At 33.2% G+C, this 23,056-nt stretch overlaps 2 protein-coding genes and 1 pseudogene across 5 annotated transcripts; all 3 read left to right on the top strand.

The window, feature by feature from the left end:
- Positions 1 to 309: 309 nt before the first annotated feature.
- LOC107647905 (protein EMSY-LIKE 1-like) lies at positions 310 to 4,234 on the top strand. Of its 4 annotated transcripts, none has more exons than XM_088491370.1 (7): positions 310 to 446; positions 2,472 to 2,656; positions 2,730 to 2,839; positions 2,921 to 3,029; positions 3,157 to 3,369; positions 3,479 to 3,547; positions 3,693 to 3,957. In XM_088491370.1, exons 2-7 carry the CDS (start codon positions 2,570 to 2,572, stop codon positions 3,759 to 3,761), a joined length of 657 nt encoding a protein of 218 aa, XP_088347496.1. In that variant the 5' UTR covers positions 310 to 446; positions 2,472 to 2,569; the 3' UTR covers positions 3,762 to 3,957. The 4 variants fall into 4 exon arrangements, with proteins under 4 accessions (XP_088347496.1, XP_016207439.1, XP_088347495.1 ...); XM_016351953.3 differs by lacking the exon at positions 310 to 446 and adding an exon at positions 2,139 to 2,277 and having other exon boundaries at positions 3,184 to 3,369; positions 3,693 to 4,234; XM_088491369.1 differs by lacking the exon at positions 310 to 446 and adding an exon at positions 2,139 to 2,277 and having other exon boundaries at positions 3,163 to 3,369.
- Positions 4,235 to 4,312: 78 nt separating this feature from the next.
- LOC107646258 (non-structural maintenance of chromosomes element 4 homolog A-like) lies at positions 4,313 to 8,096 on the top strand (annotated as a pseudogene).
- Positions 8,097 to 10,804: 2,708 nt separating this feature from the next.
- On the top strand, positions 10,805 to 14,513 carry LOC107645422 (zinc finger CCCH domain-containing protein 14). Its single transcript, XM_016349438.3, has 3 exons — positions 10,805 to 11,274; positions 11,962 to 12,022; positions 13,510 to 14,513. The coding sequence occupies exons 1-3, from the start codon at positions 11,202 to 11,204 to the stop codon at positions 14,261 to 14,263; spliced, it is 888 nt and encodes a 295-aa protein (XP_016204924.1). The 5' UTR covers positions 10,805 to 11,201; the 3' UTR covers positions 14,264 to 14,513.
- The last annotated feature ends 8,543 nt before the right edge of the window (positions 14,514 to 23,056 follow it).

Genomic DNA, 23,056 nt, shown 5'->3' with positions numbered 1-23,056 from the left:
TCTGTTTTTTTGTTTCTCTAACATTACCCTGTAAATAGTATACTATATAATTATGGCAAATAATTAAAAAAAAAAAGTACAATAGAATACATCAAATCACAAAAAGAGTTTCTTCTTCGATGATGAGATCGATGCTACTTGTTCTGAGTAGGATTTGGAACACTTGGTGGAGCTTTCCTCAAACTCTGTTGCACAAACACAGCTTTCTTATTCTGTTTCTTGCTTCCACTTAATTTTCCTACTCTTCTTGTTGAAATAATAGAATCCATAGATTGAGATAGCAACTTCCTAGAGAGACTTATCTCCTTAGAAGATTTGTGATGATCATGGCTCTGGAAGAAAGAAGAGAACAAAAGAAAAACCAGAAACAAGGCCAACATAGCAGTCAAAACTACTCTGCATCTGATGATGATGATCATGATCTTCATAGTGAATAATAATATAAGGTACTGAAAAATTTTGAAGATTTTGATCATATATATATTGAACAATAATAAAGGCAATAACATGCTGCATGCCTTCTGCACGTGGTTCACCAACACTCACTTTGCGTTGTATTGGATCACATTCTAAAATAATTTAATAATAAATAAATAGCTGCTTAGTTCATTCGTTAATAAAGGTTGTTTATTTTAGTGTTAATGCATGTCTATACCATTAATTAAAATATATTAAACCATGTAAATCCATGTTCCTAGCTAGCTAGCGTTGTAAACCAAATTCACACTTCAATTTTATTTGTCATCATCAACATTCGCATACACTTTCACCTCTTTTTAATGTTCCCATGTTTTCGGTATAAGCATGTGAAAACCTCATAATTTGAGTTGGATAATTATAAAACTTAATTAATTAGAAGAGATCTGCTTGTTCGGTAAACTTTTTTTTTTTTTTTTTGAAGAGTATTTTCAGTCCAACTATGTTACTAGCTAGCTGGCTTGTCAGACTCATTAGGAAAATACTAATGAAGATTAACTAACTAAGACTAGCTTTGTTTTCTTTCCTTAATTTTGTTATCGAGATTCTTCTTTGTTTTCCCGAAATTGTAATTAAGATAGATGTATATGTGGGGGATGAGTATAAACTACGAAATTGACAGCACTTTGGAAGATTTTTATGCTTTTAGTCCCACGTGAGGGAGCCCCCACTATCTACCATATCCCATCTTCGGGATCAAATCAATGTATAATATAAAGGTTTTTTTTTTTGGATATTGTGAGTAACTCTCTTTTATATGTCAATTTTTTATGTACACAGAGAAATTAAATGAATATATTATTTTGACTTCCTATTATACCCTTGGTTTTGATCTAGGAGATTCTAGTAGCTAGTACTAGTAGTACCATGATCTCTCTTTTATATGTCATTATTCATAGTTTGATTAGGCAAATGACCTTCAAGGGTATGAAAATTTACGTAATGACAAAAGTGGAAAGGAAAATTATTGATTAAGAATGAGAATATTAAACAATGTGAACAATGAATATATCGGATGTTCAATTCACTAGGTGTGCGGATGGTTATTTTAATATTAAAATTTAGGTGAATAATTTGGACTGTAGTGTGTTTCACTTGAATTGGACAAATTTTAAGATCCGTTATTCATGTTGTTCAAAAAAGTCATTGATTATCTAGCATACTGCATAACTAAGCAGAAAACATTCATTTATTAAAAGGGTTTTTTTTGGGTCAGGATCCGGGCCCAATAGACTGGCCCAGACCCAAAGACAGCAGAAACCATGCCCAATATACAAATAGGCTTTTGAATATATGTAAACGGACCAAATAGGAGAAAAAACCCAAGGGGAGGTTAAAGAACTTAAGCCCAAACCAAACAAAAAAAAGTTAAGATGAAAAATAAAACTAAATTTTATTTAATTTTACTAATAACTTTACAATAAAAATTAAGGTGTAGCCAATTTTACGTGAAATTGATAATTGATAGTCGTTATATAAAAATTTAGTCAAATCAATTAAATAATTTAATCAAATTTACGTGAAATTGGCTGAGTTTTCACCTAATTTGATAGTTTAATTTTTTTAAAAAAAGAAATTTAATTACTGAGAGATGCATTAATAGAAAAGATAAGCTTTAAATTTTATAACGAAGACGAAGAAACGCAGGTCCTACTTGCTAGAAAGAAATGACGTAAAAGAGAGTTTGTTGTTTCTTGTTCCACTCTGAAAACTCACTCACTCCGCATTTCTCTTGTGCATGCATTGTACGGAAACAAGTTCTTTCCTTCATCATGTATCATCATCAACATTCACACACTGGTATGATTATACATTCTTATATGTTCATCATTTTGCTTACTGAATCTAATAACAAGAATTCTTCAGATGGCAGCAGCAATTTCATATTTTTATGAGGAAGTGATTATTCTTTCAAACCCTAATGCTTTAAATTATAGAGAACACAATTGATTGTGCATGATCTAAGTTAAAGCCCTTGAATTTTTGAGTCACAGATGAGAATGTCCCTCCCTTGAATCAAAATAGCACCATAGCCAGCAACGGAAGATCTGCTCCAGTTGCCCCCCTTCCCCACCAGAAGTTGCAGGGAAACATGGACACTCTAATTCATCAAATTGAGAAGGAAGCATACTCTCATGTCTTGTTAGCCTTCAAATGTCAATCTGATGTTCTAACTTGGGTATGTGTTTTCTAATTTCTATATATGATCTTAGTGTTTCAAGAGTCATCTCCTATGGTTGTGCATTCATCAGGAGAAAGCTGATTTGATGGTTGAGCTTCGGAAGGAGTTAAGGGTTTCGGATGATGAACACATACAACTTCTCACACAGGTGAATACCAATTCAACTATCCACCAAATAAGGTATGCTAATTATTTCAATACTTTGCAAAATTGTAGCTAAAAACAATAGAGAAAGAAAATGATGATGGAAAATGCAATCAGAGAGTGGAGAAAAACTAGCTGTTACAAACCAGCTCAGCATGTTCATGATGATTCACTCCATTCAACAATTTCATCTTCTCCAAAGAAACACAACTCATCATCCCAACCGGTAATCACCTTCTCTTTTATGCATATGATGTGATTTGTTGATCTGAACTTTTAACTAAAATTTCAGTCCCTGAGATGCAAAGAAAAATTATTCAATGATGCCCCTTTCTGCATTACTCTTCCACCAGTTTCAGTACCCGAATCAATTGTTACAGGGTTCATATTCACTAAAGAATGTGCAGCATCGTCCTGCTGCTCCCTCTTCAGGACGAAGGCTCATCATAAATGGCAGCTCTTATAGTGTTGTTCCCCCGAAAAAACCTATTCAAGAAGAAGCGATAGCAGGAAAAGCTAGGAATGAAATCCATGAGGCTGGGATTGGAATTAACAAAGCTCCCATGGTATTTTGAATTTTCCATTAGCTTGATTGTGATGTACATTGTGATTTCATCATGGTCAGAGACTCAGAGTGGGTAATAGGCAAAAATTCTGTACTTGTATTCTTTGCAGGGAAAGAATGGTTTGTATTATGATTCTGGAGAAGCTAATGAGATGGAGGAATGGGTTAATCTCAACAAGGTATGCAACTTTGATCCTCCTTAGATATTTCTCATAAAAGGCTATAGTTAAGTCTATTTTATCCAATCATTGGTGTAGGATCACAAAATCTTATTACTGTCAACTTTATATAATCTTTGCTATACATGTGTTGTATTGATTACAGATGCGAGCTGAGGACACAGAATGGGAAAATGAAGAAGGACGGCCAATTCTTCGCATTCTCAGAAGATAACAATGAAGATACTCTTATCTCATCACCACCACAAATGGTGGTGCAGATTTGAGGAATACGCAGAATACATACATACATACCTACCCTGATATGCATTACAGAGATCAACATAATTCTCATTAGGTGCTGTTTTCTTAAAATTAGGCACAATATGCAATGAACATGTAAATGCAAATGAATGGTTCTTCCATGACAACAAGTTTTCTCTGCAATTCCTTGGCATGGTATGTACTATGTAGACAATGTAGTGGTTGTATTCAATAGTGGATTCATGCGCAAACGTAAATCATTCATTGGCCCTAAATTTACACTAGGCTCTAAACATGTTAGGGTGTGCATTCATGATGTTCTTTCCCATCAATAATTAATAGATGATAAATTCCTTAAGCATAATATATAATTTATTTATGTTATAAATGTATCTCCTAGTATATAACAATATTTCAATAAGTCATCTTGTAATTTAGTTCTTATATATATATATATATTGTAAATAGTATATAAATTTTTAGCAGCTTAATAAGACCTATTAGGTTTTTAATCATGTTTACATGAAGGTAATTTGATGTGCGGATAAGGTATTTCAAGCTAATGTAATTTGATATTAGTCAAAAATAATAAATGTTATACTAAAAAAAAAAGTTATGGATTCAACTCTTAAAATTAATAAAAAAAAAATTTTAAGATTACATAAGAAATTGAAGACATGTTGAAAAGAAAAAGTTTGTATACCAACTATTTTTCATCCCTATTATATGTCATATAGAAATATAGATAAAGTTTGTCCTTTTTTTATTAATATTTCAAGTAAAAATCAAGTATTTAAAATTAAAGCTGATATTTATTGTTTTTTTTAATATATTCATTTTAGAGTTCACATGTTACAAATAAGAAATAAAAAATAAAATTTTGAAGCTAACAAACTTATTTTAACTAACATGTAATTTATATTTCTTCATCATTTTGTACTTATTTTTTAAACATCTAAATATGAGTTAAACTTTAAAGTAGTTATAAATTTTTATTTTGTAATTCATTTTAGTCCTATTAATATTTTGAAAAAGTATAGGGTATCAATATACTATCTGTCAATTTATTGTCAACAATAATTAATATCAAAGACACTTCTACTAGAAGAAACATATATAAGGAGACATATTTAAGAGACACATCCACAAAGATACTTTTATTAGACACAGCCATAAAAAAGATATTTTCGTTAGACACATCCATAAAGATATTTTCACTAAATACATCCATAAGCAAGAGTTGGCAGGAGTTGGTAGAATCATTGTTCGTTACGTAGCGAGATTGTAATATTTTTTTGTCATATTACAAATAATGAAACCATATTTTAACACGTGTTATTGACCGTTTATGTTAGCACGTCATATTGGCAAGTCGTTAACAGAAAATATTAAAAATTTGATGTAAATCACGGAGTAAAAATCGATCTGAATCGAAGTAATTAAAAAAGTAATTAAAAATTCACGAACCTATTTAAAATTTGTGTGAAAATTTAAAAATTATTTTGAGACTTAAGTCAATTCCATCTTGTTAAAATTAACTATTATTAAATTTGGTGAAAATTTCAAAAAAATATTATATTTTTAATGCTTTTTTATGTAATATTTTCCAACAAATTAATAGTGGCGTGTCGCGCAAGCTGGTGTGTGAATGCTGTTTCGTGTGTCTCTCGGTGGTTAAGACTTTGCAGTTTTTCAAACGTTTATACCTTTCTTACCTCCTTGTTTTAGTTACTCTCTCTATTGCATCACTCATCACACAACCAACAACTGTTACTCGCTCATCATGGCCAAGCACCAATTGAATCGCGCCGATTGCCGCAGCACCACAATCAACCCCAAGCTTCGTTGTTAGCTCCCTCTCCAGCTCACGATGACACCGATCATCGAACCCGTCGAGGTCTTCGTTCTCGCTACCTTGCCTTCAACAACATGATTAACGGTGAACTTTGCCTTTCTTTTCTCAATCTCTGCAACCTTCAGCTCTATTTTACTATTGTTTCATTTTCTATAGATCATTTTTCAAAACAAAAACCAAATGCTTGTAAATTGAAGTTATAGCGTCCTTACAAGTTCAAATATAGAAAAAGAAAAATAGTGTTGTTGATGTTACTTGTTTCCATGCTTAGTTTTATCTGTTTGCTTATGTTTTTTTTTTTTTGCAGATGAAAGGGACGAAATCGCAAGGGCTGATTCCAAGATGTTTGAGTTGATATTTGGCGAAATGGAGAGGTTGCATCAACTAGGTATCTAAGCTCATTTTTTCTGTTATTAGCAACACATTATTGTGCTGCATTTATATTGTAAGGTTTGGCTTGGCCTTCTTGTTGAACATTAAGAAATCAATAGTAATCAACACTGTACTAGTTGACTAAATGTTAAGGTCGGAAATTAAACAAACTATAGAAAAACTATTAAATCAATCATAATAATTACGATGTTCTTTTCAAAAATTTTGCACATATGTAACAGGATTTATACTAAAAGTTTTTCGTTTTGCATTTGTATGCTCAAATTTTGTTGTGCATCCTTACAACTTTATTGTCTCAGTATAGTATACTATTCCTGCATGAAAGGATACAATATTTTTTAGCGGTTTTGTTTTTGCAAGAAGGAGTAACTAATTGACGTGGTGTGTGATGTTTAATAGTTTTTGCTACTAAAATGAATTTCTCAATTCTGATTAGCTGTTCTATCTAATTCCAGTTACAAAACCAAGAGAACAAGTAGTTGATGCAAAGGCTCTGTTGGACATAACGAAATCCTTGGTAATGTTTGTGAAGGGGCATGCTAACGGTGTAGTCACTCTTTCAGAATTTGTATCGCACATTTTTGAAGAATTTGGAGGACAGGGTGGATCAAGTACTAGCACAGAAGGTTGCACCAGAATCTAAATAGCCTGGAATGGTGTTGGACTATCAGTATCACATGTTTTTAAAGTGGGTTCTAGCTGCTGTACAATGTAACTTCAATGCATTTAGAAGACTTTGTTCTGTAATTATGATATCCATAGAAGACTTTGTTCTATACCTCACCTATATGTTTTTCCAATATTTTTTTCCTCCAGGAATGGTCCCATCTATGCTAAAGTAATGCAGAGGAAGGCTGTTAATCGTAGAAGTAGGAAGCATGTGAGGCCCAATGAATTGGCTCGGCTAGAAGAGGTAATAAACTGGTTTAATATGTATGAAGTTTTCGATTGACAAAGGTAGAAAAATTCGTGTTAACAAGAGGTTTTAACTGGATAAAAATTTCTCTGATAGACTTGTGTAGCTTATATTTTTCGACTTTTCATGTCTTAATTTCTAGTAAGTTTCTTTCTATCAGTTTATTACCTATTTATCCATAAGTAGAACGTCAAAATATTGAAGTTAAGAATATTGTGTACTGCTCAGAATGCTAAGCTTATTATGTAGTTACGATACAATTTCCTTTTCCTTCACATTGTTGTTGTTGTTGTTTTTTTTTTTTGGCAGCTTGGCGGAGGTCTAAGAGAAGTAAAAGCTGATACAGATAAAAATATGTTAACGATGTTTAACATCTTAAGGAAAAATAGTGTTATTAAGCTTGAGAATCTGATTTTGAATAGGAACTCCTTTGCTCAAACAGTGGAGAATTTATTCGCTTTATCATTCTTAGTCAAAGATGGGCGGGCTGAAATAAAAGTCAACGAGGCTGGATCACAACTAGTAGTGTGTGAGTTTCTTCGAATATACTCGTATTAACATTCTCACTCTCTCGCTCTCACTGAATTTATTATCCTTTATCTATGCAGCACCTAGAAATGCCCCTCGTGCAAATGCAGTTCGTGTTGGGGATGTTGCTTTCAGTCACTTTGTGTTCAGATTGGATTTTAAGGATTGGAAGGTATATGTATCTATGTTTACTTTGATGCCGTTAATGTTTTGGGTGTATGCGGTTATGTGCTATGAAAGGTTAACTTTCTTTGCTTCCTATTCAGTTTATTTATTATTTATTGTCAGGACATTCTAGAGAGCTTTATCAATCAAGTGGCTATGTAAATAGCTGAAACTTGTCACGGAGCTATAAAAATAGCTGGTACTTTAAAATTTCATTGAGTCATTTTTACATTGTGGCATTGTGCTATAAAAAGGGAGCAATATTGGGAAATTAATAGTGTTATTTCTTTTATTCTCGAGTCTTAACCTATTGCTAAATGAACTTGTGTGAAATTGCAAGGTAGTATTTTTTTTGTGGGCTAATGTATTGGCTCTTCATGGCATTGAATTTTCAGCTATTGATCGATTTTGTTGGGGTTGTGGAGGATCTAATGCCTCGTAGGGAATAGTCAATGAAAGGATGTAAACAGTGGCAACATAATTTGGTTAAATAGAAACAGGTTGGTCAACAGAGACCATTTACCATATAGTAGTGTATTAGTTGATGATCGTAAATTGGTAATTCATACTTGAATTGATGCAGTTTTTAGCCTGCGTATATATGCTTAGTTTTAGGTACAAAGATGCATACTACTGTTCCTGACATCAAGGAACAATTAGGAATATCTATTTGGCTTCTATCTTTTTCCTTTTTGACGTTGACTTGGAATGATGTCCGGAAATTGATAATGACACCAGTTGTTATTCGCTATTTTGCTTTATTGTGCTTGACAGCTACTTTTTTATTATGCTTAACGTCATTTCATTGAGAAATTCTATGTTTCTTAATCACATTTAATTTGTAACTAAAAATATGTACAATCACTTATTTTAATTCTTGATATTTAATTTTAAAAATGTTAGAAAACTAATATTTTTAGTGAAAAAAGAGAGTTGTCTAATATTAATATAATTGTTAAACAAAGATAAAGAAAAATGTTGATTATTTAACCTTTCTTGTAAATTTATATTTAAAATAAAAGTAAAAAGAATGGGTATCTATATTTTAAGCTAAGGTAAATGTGTTCGATTATTATTTTTTTTTCTCATTTTAGTAAATTCATATTAGCTTATTTCGTACTATGTTATGTTTTATTTATTCAATTAATTGTTACATATATTTAGTAACTAATTAAAAGAACAAAAAACTATATATACATAAAAAGTGAATCTATATATATGTGTGGACGGGGCAAGGAAGGGTGTCAGTGAGTGTGCGTGTGTATGTGTATATTATTTTAATATTATAGTAAGATGTAGGGATGAGAATAAGAATAGTGGAGTATGTGTGCGTGTTTACATGCGTGTTATTTTAATGTTATGATAAGATGCAGGAGCGAGGACGCGGATGTGTTGGTTTAATGTTATGGTAAGATGCAGGGGCGAGGACAGGGGGTAAGTGTCGGTAGGTGTGCGTGTTATTTTAATTTTTTGGCAAGAATAAAATACAGGGACGAGGGCAAAGACAACGACAGTGGGATGAGAAGAATAAGATGCCGGGGCGAGAGCGAGAGCAAGGATAGTGGGGTGGGTGTTGGTAGATGTACGTGCTTGTTATTTTAATATTACGGTAAAATGCAGGAGTGAAGGTGAGGGCATGACGGTGGGTGTTGGTAGGTGTACGTGTGTACGTACGTGTTATTTTAATGTTATAGTAAGATAATTCATTATTTAGAATAACCAAATTTTAGTTTTATTTTATTTTTACAAAATTACATTATTATATTTTTATTTTAATAATAAAATCTCTTGTTTATATTTACAATTATTATAAAAAATAAAAAATGTTAGGAAACTAATATTTTTAGTGAAAAAATAGAGTTGTTTAATGTTAATTTAATTGTAAAACAAAGATAAAGAAAAATGTTGATTATTTAACTTTTTTTTGTAAATTTATATTAAAAACAAAAGTAAAAAAGTGGGTATCTATATTTTATTACTAAGGTAAATGTGTTTCATTATTATCCTTTTTTTTATTTTAATAAATTCATGTTGGCTTATTTCGTACTATGTTATGTTTTATTTATTCAACTAATTTGTCACATATGTTTAGTAACTAATTAAAAAAACAAAAAACTATATACACATAAAAAGTCAATCTATATATATGCGTGTGCGGGATAGGGAGTAAGTGTCTGTGGGTGTGTGTACGTGCATGTTATTTAATGTTATGATAAGATGCAAAGATGAGAACAAAAGCAATGAGGTGGGTATTGATAGGTGTGAGTGTATATGTGCGTGTTGTTTTAATGTTATGGTAAGAAGGACAAAGGCGCTGTATGTTATTTTAATGTTATAGTAAGATGCAAGGACGAGGACAATAGACGAGTGTCAATGGATGTGCGTGTTATTTTAATGTTTTGGTAAGAATAAGATGCAGAGGCGAGGGCAAGAGCAATGTATGAAAAGAATAAGATGCTGCGACAAGGGCAAAGACAGTGGGGTGAGTGTTGGTAGGAGTGTGTGTACATGCTTGTCAATTAATGTTATCGTAAGATGCAGGAACGAGGGTGAAAGCATAGCGATGGATGTCAGTGACTGTGCGTGTGTACGTGCGTGTTATTTTAACTTTATAATAAGATAATTTATTATTAGAATAACTAAATTTTAGTTTTATTTTATTTTTGCAAAGCACATTATTATATTTTTATTTTAATAATAAGATCTTTTGTTTATATTCACATATTTAAAAAAATATTATAAAAAATAATTTAATTTTAATAAAAATTTTACATATTCATCTAATTAAATTTATATATTTATATAAAATTTTAATTAATGAATTTAAAAATTAGCTATACAATTAATTGTTTCTGTAAAGCCATTGTATATTAAAATTAAATAAAAAATGATGATAAATAAATTTAACATCTTAAATTATAAGAAAAAAATATTAACACATCCATATATAGATAATATGGTATAATAATAAATAAATGCCTTTTTGGATTATTATTTACCTAATATAAAATATGCTAAGCAATAGGATTTTTTTATTTGATATTTTCTAAACGAATGTAAGTAAACTTTATGATTGTGCTTACTTCATTTGTTAACTTGCAATAGTTTTAACAAAACTACGATCAAAACTTAAAATAATCTACGTGACCAAATTTCAGGGAACGAAAATCAATTATTAGATATCATGTCATATTAATTATTTTGTGATGTATTCACTTATAACGTCACTCCTGTAGTAAATCAATAAAAATCTGAGGAAAAAAATAGAAAAGAAAGATTTTATAATCTCAGCGTTGCCCTTCTATCCCTCCCTTTTTCGAAGCCACCCTTTCTCAAATTCTATCTGTTCCTCCGTCCTCCAAAAACCCCCTCTTTAAGGGTGACGGCTAGGGTTAGGGTTTTTCCACCACTCTCCGCAATTGCCATTCTCTCCTTGTTCTTCTACTTCCCACTTGGATCCCTCTACTTGAAAATTAAATCCTTATTCTTTCTAGGGTTTCCCCTGTTCGGCCTTCTGATTCAGAAGTTCGTTCCTTTTATTAGGATCCCGATCTATGGATACCCGTAAGAGAGGAAGGCCTGAATTCGGATTCAACGTTAACGGAGGACTCAAGAAAAACAAGCAAGGTTTGTTTTTTAGCATTCTAGTTCTTATGGGTTCCTCTTGCACTTTTGTAGTTTTGTTTACTCCTCTTATATTTTGGTTCTGCTTCGAAAGCTGCTTGTTTTTCTTTTTTTGTTCAAAGTAGGCTTAATGTAATACTTATGTGCAAACTTCTTCCTTTGTGTCTATAAAATGTAATAATAATGAGTTAAAAACTAAGCTTATCCACACTGTCATGAAACTTTTATGTACGTATGTGTGTGAGAGAAAGAACAACTATAGATTCAGTCTGCTGTGGAGCTTAATGAGGAGGAGTTTTCTTCTCCCATGCTCACAAGGACACAAATATACCAACATATGTGTTTCAGATTGGTATGGCGATGGAAAATATCAGATAAATGTGGTTGCCCCCATTGCTTTCCTTAAAATGTTTCATAATGAACTCAAAACATCTAAGTGTTAACATAAAAAATTTCTAAACATAGTACAACTCAAAAGCAATTTTTATTCTTTAAATTAAAAGCTTGCTATGTTAATTAATTAACTGAAAGTGTAAACAGGTAAAATTTCTAAAATATCTAAAATCTAACTACTCAGAAGTAAATATGATATTCTTCTTTCTTAAGTTCTTAACAGCTTTAGAACAAAGTGTACTAAATTAATAAGCAAGAGTATGTTAACTGAGAAGAAGTAATAATGTTTTGCAACAGAATTGGACTCCTTATCAACTGGTGTAGGAAGCAAATCGAAGCCATGTACCAAGTTTTTCAGGTTCTAATCTATTCCTGTCTAAATAAGTCTTATCAACTGCATATTTTATATTTTAATATAAATATAATTGTTAGAAAACTAAATTGTATAATTCCACTAATGAATCGAGCATCCAAAGCTTCTATACAGGTACTTACTGTTCTTTGGTCTAAACAAGTTGTGAGAGAATTTTGGTTTATTAATGGAGCACGAAATAGATAAGAAGTGGGAGGATGATAATTGGCACTGAGACCACTACACAAATGATAAATTGATCATTTTTGTCTCCATATAACCTTAGAGCCAATTAGCTTGTTTACATTTAATTATGCTCAACAGTAACTTTTTGGCTTTTACTTATTCTATTTTTTATGAACCCACCTTTCAATTGATAAGCTATGAACAAGCTAATATGAATTGAATGTTGATTGGTTGTGTCAGGTATGATGTTAAAATTTTACACGTGAATTTACTAGTTTTGGTCTCCAGTTTTGCACTTCTGTTGAAGCAAATAAACATATTTTTGGCCATCATAACCTTTTAAGAAAGACTCATAATAATATAATTTGAAGTTCTGATATAAAACTTTCAGCCAGAAACAATAAGTTAATCTCAATCATGATTTTATCTATAATAGCATACCACCTTAAGGTAGTCTTTAAGTATTATCTTATCTTTGCTCCTGTAAACCTGTTTGGTCTTCAATACTTGATATAATTGTTTCTTTTATCCAACTAAGTCGTCTAATTCCCTTTGTCCTTTTCTATATAATTTCCTTCTAAAGTAGGATGTAGTTACCTGTATTATAATCATTATTGGAAACAGCCATGATAGTAGTTTATGTGCATTGTTTGAAATTTACCATAAATGTGTTCTTGTATTCTATGGTATTTACCATGCTTGTAGCACCTTTCCAGTTCTAGTTGTATACCCAACTTCTTCCGAGTCTTTGGGAAAATCCCAGTATCTGACTATTCGTGATTTTGGTCTGCTTTACTGTAATTGCAAGTTAGACTGAGTTCTGGTATATTGTCACTTTGTCGACTAGACTGGTTAATGAGAAATCGTGATGTGGTTGGTCCTTGGATCTCATTCTTTGTTAGATTTCTCTCCCATTTGACCTATTGTCTCTTCTGTCCTGCAAATGTTCCTGCTGGATGTTTCCCTATCAGGAACTTGGTTTTGGGTTTAGCCTTTTTCAAATAGTTATATTTGGAGGATCTGTTATAGAAATTTATGTGAGATACTATTAGATTGCATGACTTCATATAATAGTAAATAATGGAATGGTCAATTTAGGCTAAAGTTGCTCTATAACATGTTAGCCATGGATCTCTGAGCATTTTCACATTCTTTTAAGTAAATGAAGGTGGAAATCAGTTACTGTGTTTACTTTCACCTTTAGAAACATGGAAGGGTCACTTCTCTCTTCTTCTTCTTCTTCTGTGTCACCATTAATTATATCTCCAGTGGTGCTTGCCTGATTGTGTCATATTTTTGTTTTGCAGTACTGCTGGCTGCCCATTTGGTGAGGGCTGCCACTTCTTGCACTATGTACCTGGTGGCTACAATGCTGTTGCCCAAATGATGAATCTGGCACCTGCTGCACCTCAAGCATCTAGAAACATTGCAGCCCCACCACCACCTGTCCCTAATGGATCTGCACAGTCTTCTGTCAAAACCCGCATATGCAACAAGTTTAATTCTGCTGAAGGCTGTAAATTTGGTGATAAATGTCATTTTGCCCACGGTGAATGGGAACTTGGCAAGCCTATTGCTCATTTTGATGATCATCGTGCCATGGGTCCCCCTCCAGTAGGTCGCATGGCTGGTCCTGGTCGAATGGAGCCGCCCCCTGGTCCTGCCACTAGCTTTGGTGCCAATGCTACAGCCAAGATCAGTGTAGAAGCTTCCCTTGCCGGAGCTATCATTGGGAAGGGTGGTGTAAACTCGAAGCAGATATGTCGCCAAACAGGAGCCAAACTTTCGATTCGAGAGCACGAATCGGATCCAAATCTCAGAAACATAGAACTCGAGGGAAGTTTCGAACAAATTAAGGAGGCGAGCAACATGGTAAAGGAATTACTTTTGACCTTGCAGATGTCTGCGCCCCCTAAATCGAACCAAGGTGCCCCGGGGTCGGCCGCTCCTGGAAGCAACTACAAGACCAAGCTGTGTGAGAATTTTTCAAAAGGATCTTGCACTTTTGGGGACAGATGTCACTTTGCACACGGTGCTGCGGAGTTGCGTAAAGGTGTATGAAGTATGAGTCGTAGTCAGATGCATTGTTGGGTTTTGCCATCATATTAGAGTTATTATGATTATTGTTTGTTATTGCTGTGCATTGCTACTTAGTGGTACTGACAGGATTTTCGGAAATGTTTTGCTGTTGAGTTTCCTTACAACTATTTCTTAACATTGCAATTGCAACTTCCCCCTATACTCTGATCTAAAACCTACTTGATGGGTTTTGTTCTTTTAGGGTTGCAATTTGCAAATGTTCTTGTGTTCATTTCCCTCAGCTGTCCTCTTTTTTTCTTTTTCTTTTTCCATACTCTAATTCACACTATCGCATAACCATAAATAGAATAAAAGCAATGGGGTAATTCAAACATAAAATTAAGTGCGTTGAATAATAATTAAAACATAAGCTCCCAGTTACCAACTCTCAAATGGTCCAATTTCACTATAGTTCATAACAGGCAAAAAAAAACAATCATAATTCATGAGGGAAAGGAACAAGGTGGGTTATAAACGGTTATAATTGTAAGTAAAGGACACTTAAAGCGGAGTTTAGTTGGGTCGGGGAAAAAAAAAAACAGAAGTTTAAGCTTATGGGTTATATTATATATACTTTCAAAGAGTAAAGACATAGTAACCTTTTTAATTTTATCTTTTCTTTGTTTCAACCTTGTTTTTCTTTTTAATTTTAGAAAGTATAAATTGACAGCTGATAATTTATAAACTGAATATGGATCATGATTATACATCTGAAGCAATAGATAAATTTTGATAAGGACAAAAGCAACAAGTGATCTATACTGGTTTGTCCCAAGCAACATGAAGATCAGACATCAAAGGGAACCACATACATATCACTTGTAATTGACTTTTCTTCTGATTCTTTTTCCCAATTTGGAGTGGCAATGATTTGAAGATATGTACCTGTACAAAATATATATAGTTATTATTTTACGTGATAATGCAAAGAAGGAAACTCTGCTGCTAAGTTGTGCCTTTCATTATGGGATTTTGTTTCCCTCCTCCTCCTCCTTTTCTTTTTTTCCTTTTTTTTTTTTCAACATGACAATCTTTCAACATAAGTGCATGTAATTTGGTTGACACCGAATTTTACTATAAAACTAGTATATGTTCTCGTATCCTGTATGCTATGCAGCACGGATTCTCCTATGGTGTCGGCGTATCCGTGTCGGACATGAATCCGACACCGACACTCGACAGATACTTCAAACGAGTGTATCGGTGACGTGTTTTTTTTGCGGTGCAGAATTTTGGTGAAGCTGTCACGAATCCGAACGAGTCCGACCTGATTTTGTGATTTTATGGCCCAATTAACCGATTTTTTTTTCATTTTAAAATATTTTAAAATCAAAACAAATCAAAATTTAAATTTAAAAATAAAATAATTAATAGAAGCAGAGTTGATGACAACAGTCCAGACCTGAGTGAGATTTCGTATTTATCTTTAGATGAATCAAACATAGAAGCTGTGGTATTTGCGGATGATGGACTTGGAGGAGAAGAAATTGATACATTTTCTGTTAGCGAGATGGCAAGAGTAGATTAAAATTTTTTATTTTTTTTAATAATTGCATAATTTTTAGACTTTTTTATGCAACTATATTTTCTCTTATATTTACAATATGATATTTTATTAATTTAATATATTATTTAAATTTTAATTCACAACGTATCCTAAACGTGTCGTATCCAATTTTTTATAAAAAAAAAACGTGTCGGCGTATCCGTGTCGTGTCGTGTCCGTATCGCGTGTCGTATCGGTGCTTCCTAGCCTGTATGAGATAATACATAAAATTATATAAAAAAAATTTATTAAAAAATTAAGTAAATATATATTAATTATTATTATAAATATTTTACAAAGTTATAATTAAAATCAAACTCTCAGGATTTTTAATATTAAAATATTAAAAATAATTAATATTTATCTTAATCAATTTGAATTTGTTGAGTGATCAAGGCTTACAAGATGCTTTGCACACAGGAGAGACTAATGCTAGTAAATATTTCTCGATTTAATGCTACACGGTTGATCATGACGTTCTCAAAGTTAAAATTTCAAACTAATAATACTTTTCTCTATAATTGGTTTCAGAAAATGTTGGCAGAAGAACGATATTATCATCGTCATTCATGGACAGTCATCGAGACATGACCCAACGGTACGAGGATAGAATGACTATTGTTCTTAAAGAAGGAAAACTGGATATTTTTCTCACTATGGCATGCAATCCATCATTGTCAGAAATAGCTTTGGAACTCAGTACTACTCAAACTCCACAGGATCGTTCGGATCTAACAACTAGGATTTTCAGAGCCAAATTCGAATAATTAAAGGAGGATGTTATTATCAAGGGTGTATTAGAAAAGTTAAAAAGTTATATTTATGTCACTGAGTTTCAAAAAAAGGATTGCCACACGTGCATATATTGCTAATTTTAGAAAATAATGACAAGTTGAGTGATCCTAACCAATATGATAGTTTGGTCCGAGCGAAAATACCATGTAAAGAAGAAGAACCACACTTACATGAGGCAGTGCTAAGGCATATGATCCATCCGCGTCCTGGCGGAATACTTAATCAATCTTCACCATGCATGAAAAATGGTTAATATAAACGCAACTACCCAAAAGAGTTCGCAGCAGAGACACGATGAGGTGATGACTCATATCCTCAATATAGGAGGCGATTTGATACTCCAATCCCTATAAACAAAAATGTCACAATTGACAATAGATGGAAAGTTCCATACAATCCTTGGCTACTACTGAAGTATGATTGCCATATCAATGTAGAGATATGTAATAGTATCAAGAGTATAAAGTATCTGTACAAGTATTGCTATAAGAGATCAGACCGTGTTGCAATAGAAGTTCACAAAAGGTCACATTACGATGAGGTGAAATAGTTTATTGATGCATGATGGATTGCCGCTCTAGAGGCATGTTGGAGAATATTTAAATTCAACATTTACCGAATGTACCCATCAATTGAAAGGTTGCAAGTTGATTTACTAAATCAACATCAAGTGAGCTTTTAAGAGCACCAAACTATTTTTGAAATAGTTAATAATGACTACTTTTCAAGAACAATGCTCATTGAATTCTTTGCACTTAATCGGGCTGATGACCAACAATCTAGGCATTTTTTGTATAGGAAAATCTCAGAATATTACAGTTGGCACAACAAGAAAAAAGAATGGCATCGACGCAGGTCACAAAAGAGAGCTATCGGTCGAATCTATACTGTTTCACTAACAGAAGGAGAAAAATTCTATTTGCGTATTCTATTGTCAAATGTAAGAGGACCAACTGCTTGGAATGATTTGCTAATGGTGAATGGTGGTGCGAAATTTATAATCCACAAACTAACCGGCAAGTGCACCGGGTCGTACCAAGTAATACCTCAGGTGAGTGAGGGTCGATCCCACGAGGATTGATGGACTAAGCAACAATGATTGAGTGATTTACTTAGTTAGACAAGTAGAAAAGAGTGTTTGAGTCTCAATTGCATTAAACAATAACTCAGAAAGCAAGCAATAAACGGGTTGTGAAATATATGGAGAAAACAGTTAAGGTTTTAGAGATATCTATTTTCCAGGTTGACTTTTCTTATCAACTATTTTAATCATGCAAGATTCAATTCATGGCAAACTATATGTGACTAAACCCTAATTTCTTAGACCTTTTTAGTCTCCTCTAACCTTCATCAACTACCAATTCCTTGGTCATTTAATTCCAATTAGAAGGTGAAATTCAATTCTATTTTATGTGCCACAAAAATCCTAATTACCCAAATATAAGAGGATTATATGTCACGTATCCCGTTAAGTCCAGATAATTAGAAGTTTAGGAGAAATTATTTTTAAACTGTTCTTCAAGTAAAAAACTTTTCCAAGTTATACAAGAACTCAATTAGAACAAGGGTCATACTTCCGTTCCACCCAAATTCATAAGATAAAGAACGAAAACAATTCTTGAAATAGAAATCAGTACATGAATTAAAATAGAAAAATAATAGTATCAATCCATACAATAGACAGAGCTCCTAACCTTAACAGTGGAGGTTTAGTTGCTCATGGTTCAGAGAGAAAACTAGGATTTTGAAAAACTATAAATTGCCGAATGAGGTAGAAGAGAAGAGAAGAGCCCGAAGGACTGATTCTTTTCCCTTTTATATCTAATCCTAATTAATGTAAATTATATTTCCTAAAACTAAATAATATTTTTTCTTATTTTTTAAAAATAAAATACAGTTTAATCAAAAAATTAATAAAGATCTTCGCATGCGTTCAAGTGGAGCGTGGGGACTATGGCCTTCCTTAGAAGTGGCACCTAACTTGAGGCGAGGAGGATACAGCACTAAATGGAGTTGATTTTGTTGTTGTTGCGCCTAACTTGAAGGAGGACCATGCCTAACTTGAAGGATGCAGGAAGGAGTGGCGTGAACAACCTAAGTTGGCCCCTAACTTGGAGTGTACTTGCGCCTAATTTGAAGAGTGCAGTGAGGAATGGCGTGATCCTTGTGTTGTTGCACCTAACTTGGCAAGAGGTTGCGCCTAACTTGAAGAGTGCAGTGAGGAATGGCGTGATCCTTGTGTTGTTGCGCCTAACTTGGCAAGAGGTTGCGCCTAACTTGAAGAGTGCCTTGTGTTGCTACACCTAACTTGGCAAGAGGTTGCGCCTAACTTAGAGTGGCCAGAATCCACTAATTACATTTTGTTATTGTGTTTGGCGCCTAACTTGAGAAATCTCAAGTTAGGCGCCACCTTGGCTGCTTTGGATTAGTGGATGTAGTTGATTTTGGCGCCTAACTTGAGAAACCTCAAGTTAGGCGCCACCCTTGCTGACTTGGTGGAGAATAAGTATGGACTATTATATATCGTTGAAAAGCTCTGGAAGTTAGCTTTCCAACGCCACTAAAATCACGTCAATTGGACCTCTGTAGCTTGATTTATTTCGATTTGAGTGCAGAGAGTTCAGGGTTGACAGCATCATTCGCCTTCTTCTCTTTTTCTGCGGAAACTCCATCAAATTCAGTCAAATGCTACCTAAAATAAACAAAATTGCACACGACTCAAAGTAGCATCCATAGTGGCTAAAAGATAATTAATTCTTGATTAAACTCAACAATTTGAATGCAAATTCACTAGGAAACGATAGGAAAGATGCTCACGCATCACAACACCAAACTTGAATTGTTGTTTGTCCTCAAGGAATCAAAACTAATACAGGTTTAAGATGTGAATTTGCATGAGAAGTGAGAGTTCAATTAAGCTCATGTCTCTTCTTGAAGTGGAGTTTACAAACTACAATCCTAAATAGTTTTGGCATCTCACTCTCCTCTGAATCAGAGGAATATCACTGTCATTCGGAATTAGAATCTGGATAATATTATGAATTCTCTAATCTTTTATACTTCAGTTTAATCATTGACTTTAAATTTTTTGTCTCAAGCTTCACTTGACACAAAAACACCACAAGCACTTAACTGTGGAACTCTCTTTAAGTTTTAATTTTTCTTTCAGTCACTCCCAGACAGTGGTGCTCAAAGCCTTTAACATACTCTGTTAATTGCATTTGATCTCGACTCTTAGTGTTCTGTCTCAAGGGTTACTTGACACATTCACACCACAAGCATATGACTAGGGAAACAACTCTTTGAGCTTTTAATCATGTCTGACCTCCCTAGTCATTGATGTTCAGAGTCTTGGACCTTGCTTTCTTTTTTTTTTCTTTTGATGTTTCTTTTGTTTCAAGGATTAAGCTTTCACTAACTTCAGAGAATTCATAATAGTTTTCTAAATTTCTGTTCCTTATACATCAACATCCTTTGATTCAAATTCAAATATGCACGGTTCATGTCATGCATTCAGAATCACAAAGAATACCACCACATTCAAGTAAATAAGACTACTCTTAAATATAAAGTCAATTTCTCATGCAATACATCACTTCTTTTCTTTTCTTTTTAGATTCAAGCTCAGTGAGCGGTACATGAGACAAATTTTTATTTTATTTTTTTTTCAAACTAAAAGCAAATAACAGAATGAAACTAAATCTAAGAACTGAAAGTACTAAGGATCATGCAGGCAATCAAAGCAACAGAAAACAGAAGACAACAAAATAAGAACAGAAGGGGAAATAGAATGAAGGAATTTAACCACCTTAGTTATGTTAGTGGCCGTCTCATTCCTTCGGCTGTGCTCCTCCATGAAGAACATTCATCTCCCCATGGTGCCACTGATGATAAGCTAAATATAGAGCGCACTCTACAACACCAAACTCAAAAGTTTGCTTGTCCCCTAGCAAAGAAAAACTTCAGGGTGTCAAAAATTTCTTTTAATTGCTCCTGTTCCTATTCTAATCACTCTGCATGACCAAAACACATGTAAAATATGAAAAATTCTAAAAAAAATTGAGATAAAGTAATTTAAAACCAGAACTAAAATAACTACAATGCTAAAATCAAAATAACTGTAAAATTAAAACCAAAGTAACTGTAAAACCAAGGATACTAGTAGTTGGGTTGCCTCTCAACAAGCGCTTCTTTAATGTCACTAGCTTGACACTTGATTGTTGAATTTTCTTCCTCTTCTTTCAGTTGGTTAAAAGAAATGTCTCCAAGGGGGAAGATGTGAAAATTAGTGCCCCTGATATAAATTCCTCATAACAAGCTTTCTTTTATTGTGGTTAGCTTGATTCACTTTACTTGTTGGGGTAGAGGTTGGATTGTTTTTTGCTAACCTTCTCTTTTTTATGGATATTTTCTTCTGTTTCTTGTTCACAATCCCCTTTTCAGTGCTTTCTTTGGTTGCCTTCACTTCTTTGATTTCAAAAGTTGGGTGTTGTGTGATGGTTGGAGTGTACCCTTCATCAAAAACTTCTTGAATTGGTAGTTCAAGAAACTCACCCTCTATGCCACTCTCTGCTTCATTGGAGTGTAGATTCCCATAATTGTTTTCATCCCTTACAATCTCCTTTATTTGCATCTTCCTTCTTTGTTTGTGCATCTTCCTCTTCTTCCACATGTGAGGGTGGAGAGTTCTCTAATTCACTGGAGAATGAACTCCTTTGATTGATTTCCTCACTTTCTTCCATAGGATCTTGCAGTGTATCTCTTGGAAAGGAATTTGATTGTTCCTCTTCCTGGGGCTTGATAATCAACTCCACATATTTCTCTATATTTTTGACACTCATCTTCATATCATGTATGAATTCTTTCATGAGAAGCTCAAGAGATGATGATTCTTGATATGAATAAGGAGATGGTGGCTCTTGATATGGGTAAGAAGGAGATGATGGTTCTTGATAAGAGTAAAAAGAGGATGGTTCTTGGTATGAATAGGGAGATAGTGGCTCTTGATATGGGTAGAAAGATGATGGTTCTTGATATGGATATAGAGGTGGTGATTCTTGGTATGAATATGTTGATGGTGGTTCTTGATAGTTGGAACATGGAGCACTGAAGTTTCTTTGGTTTTGACTTTGCCATCCAAAATTCGGATAGTTCCTCCATCCACAATAATATGAATCACTACTTGGGTGTGAGTAGTAACCCATGTGATCTCTTTCTATTATTTTTCCTTAAAACAAAATACCAAACAAAATTAAACGCACTATATGGTAAACAGGCAAGTAAAGAAGAAAGAACATAAAGAAAAATAAAATAAAATATAAAAAAACAAAAATAAAAGAAAAGTAAAATAAAAAAATAAACTGAATAATAAAAAAAATAAAACAACTAATAAGCAAAAAAAGTATAGAATTCAAACTCAATAAGTAAAATAACTAGGAAGAATAAAACAACTAAGGGGACACCAAACTTAATTTCAGAAATTAAGAGAAAAAAATTTAAATAAAATAAATCAATTTTTTTAATTTTAAAGAAATAAGTTAAATGAAATTAAATCAAAAATGCCTAATCTAAGAAATCAAACAACTAGTAGTTGTCAATCCCCGGCAACGGCGCCAAAAAAACTTGGTACGAAATTTATAACCCACAAACTAACCGACAAGTGCATTGGCTCGTACCAAGTAATATCTCAGGTGAGTGAGAGTCGATCTCACGAGAATTGATGGACTAAGCAACAATGATTGAGTGATTTACTTAGTTAGACAAGCAGAAAAGAGTGTTTGACTCTCAATTGCATTAAACAGTAAATCAAAAAGAAAGTAGTAAATGGGTTGTAAAATATATGGAGAAAACAGTTAAGGTTTCAAAGATATCTATTTTCCAGATTGACTTTTGTTACCAACTATTTAATCATGCAAGATTCAATTCATGACAAACTATATGTGACTAAACCCTAATTCCTTAGATCTTTTTAGTCTCCTCTAACCTTCATCAACTGCCAATTCCTTGGTCACTTAATTCCAATTAGAAGGTGAAGTTCAATTCTAGTTTATGTGCAACAAAAACCCTAATTACCCAAATATAAGAGAATTATATGTCATGTATCCCATTAAGTCCAGATAATTAGAAGTTTAGGAGAAATTGTTTTCAAGCTATTGTTCAAGTAAAATGCTTTTCCAAGTTATACAAGAACTCAATTAGAACAAGGGTCATACTTCCGTTCCACCTAAATTCATAAGATAAAGAACGAAAATAATTCTTGAAATAGAAATCAGTACATGAATTAAAATAGAAAAAATAATAGTATCAATCCATACAATAGACAGAGCTTTTAACCTTAACAGTGGAGGTTTAGTTGCTCATGGTTCAGAGAGAAAATTAGGATTCTGAAAAACTGTAAATTACGGAATGAGGTAGAAGAGAAGAGAAGAGCCCGA

The sequence above is a fragment of the Arachis ipaensis genome, chromosome B6 (genome assembly GCF_059453495.1).
Source record: "Arachis ipaensis isolate K30076 ecotype BB chromosome B6, ASM5945349v1, whole genome shotgun sequence".
Lineage (NCBI taxonomy): Eukaryota > Viridiplantae > Streptophyta > Magnoliopsida > Fabales > Fabaceae > Arachis > Arachis ipaensis.
The sequence above is the reverse complement of the archived record's forward strand: the minus strand, read 5'-3'. Positions and strand labels throughout refer to the sequence as shown.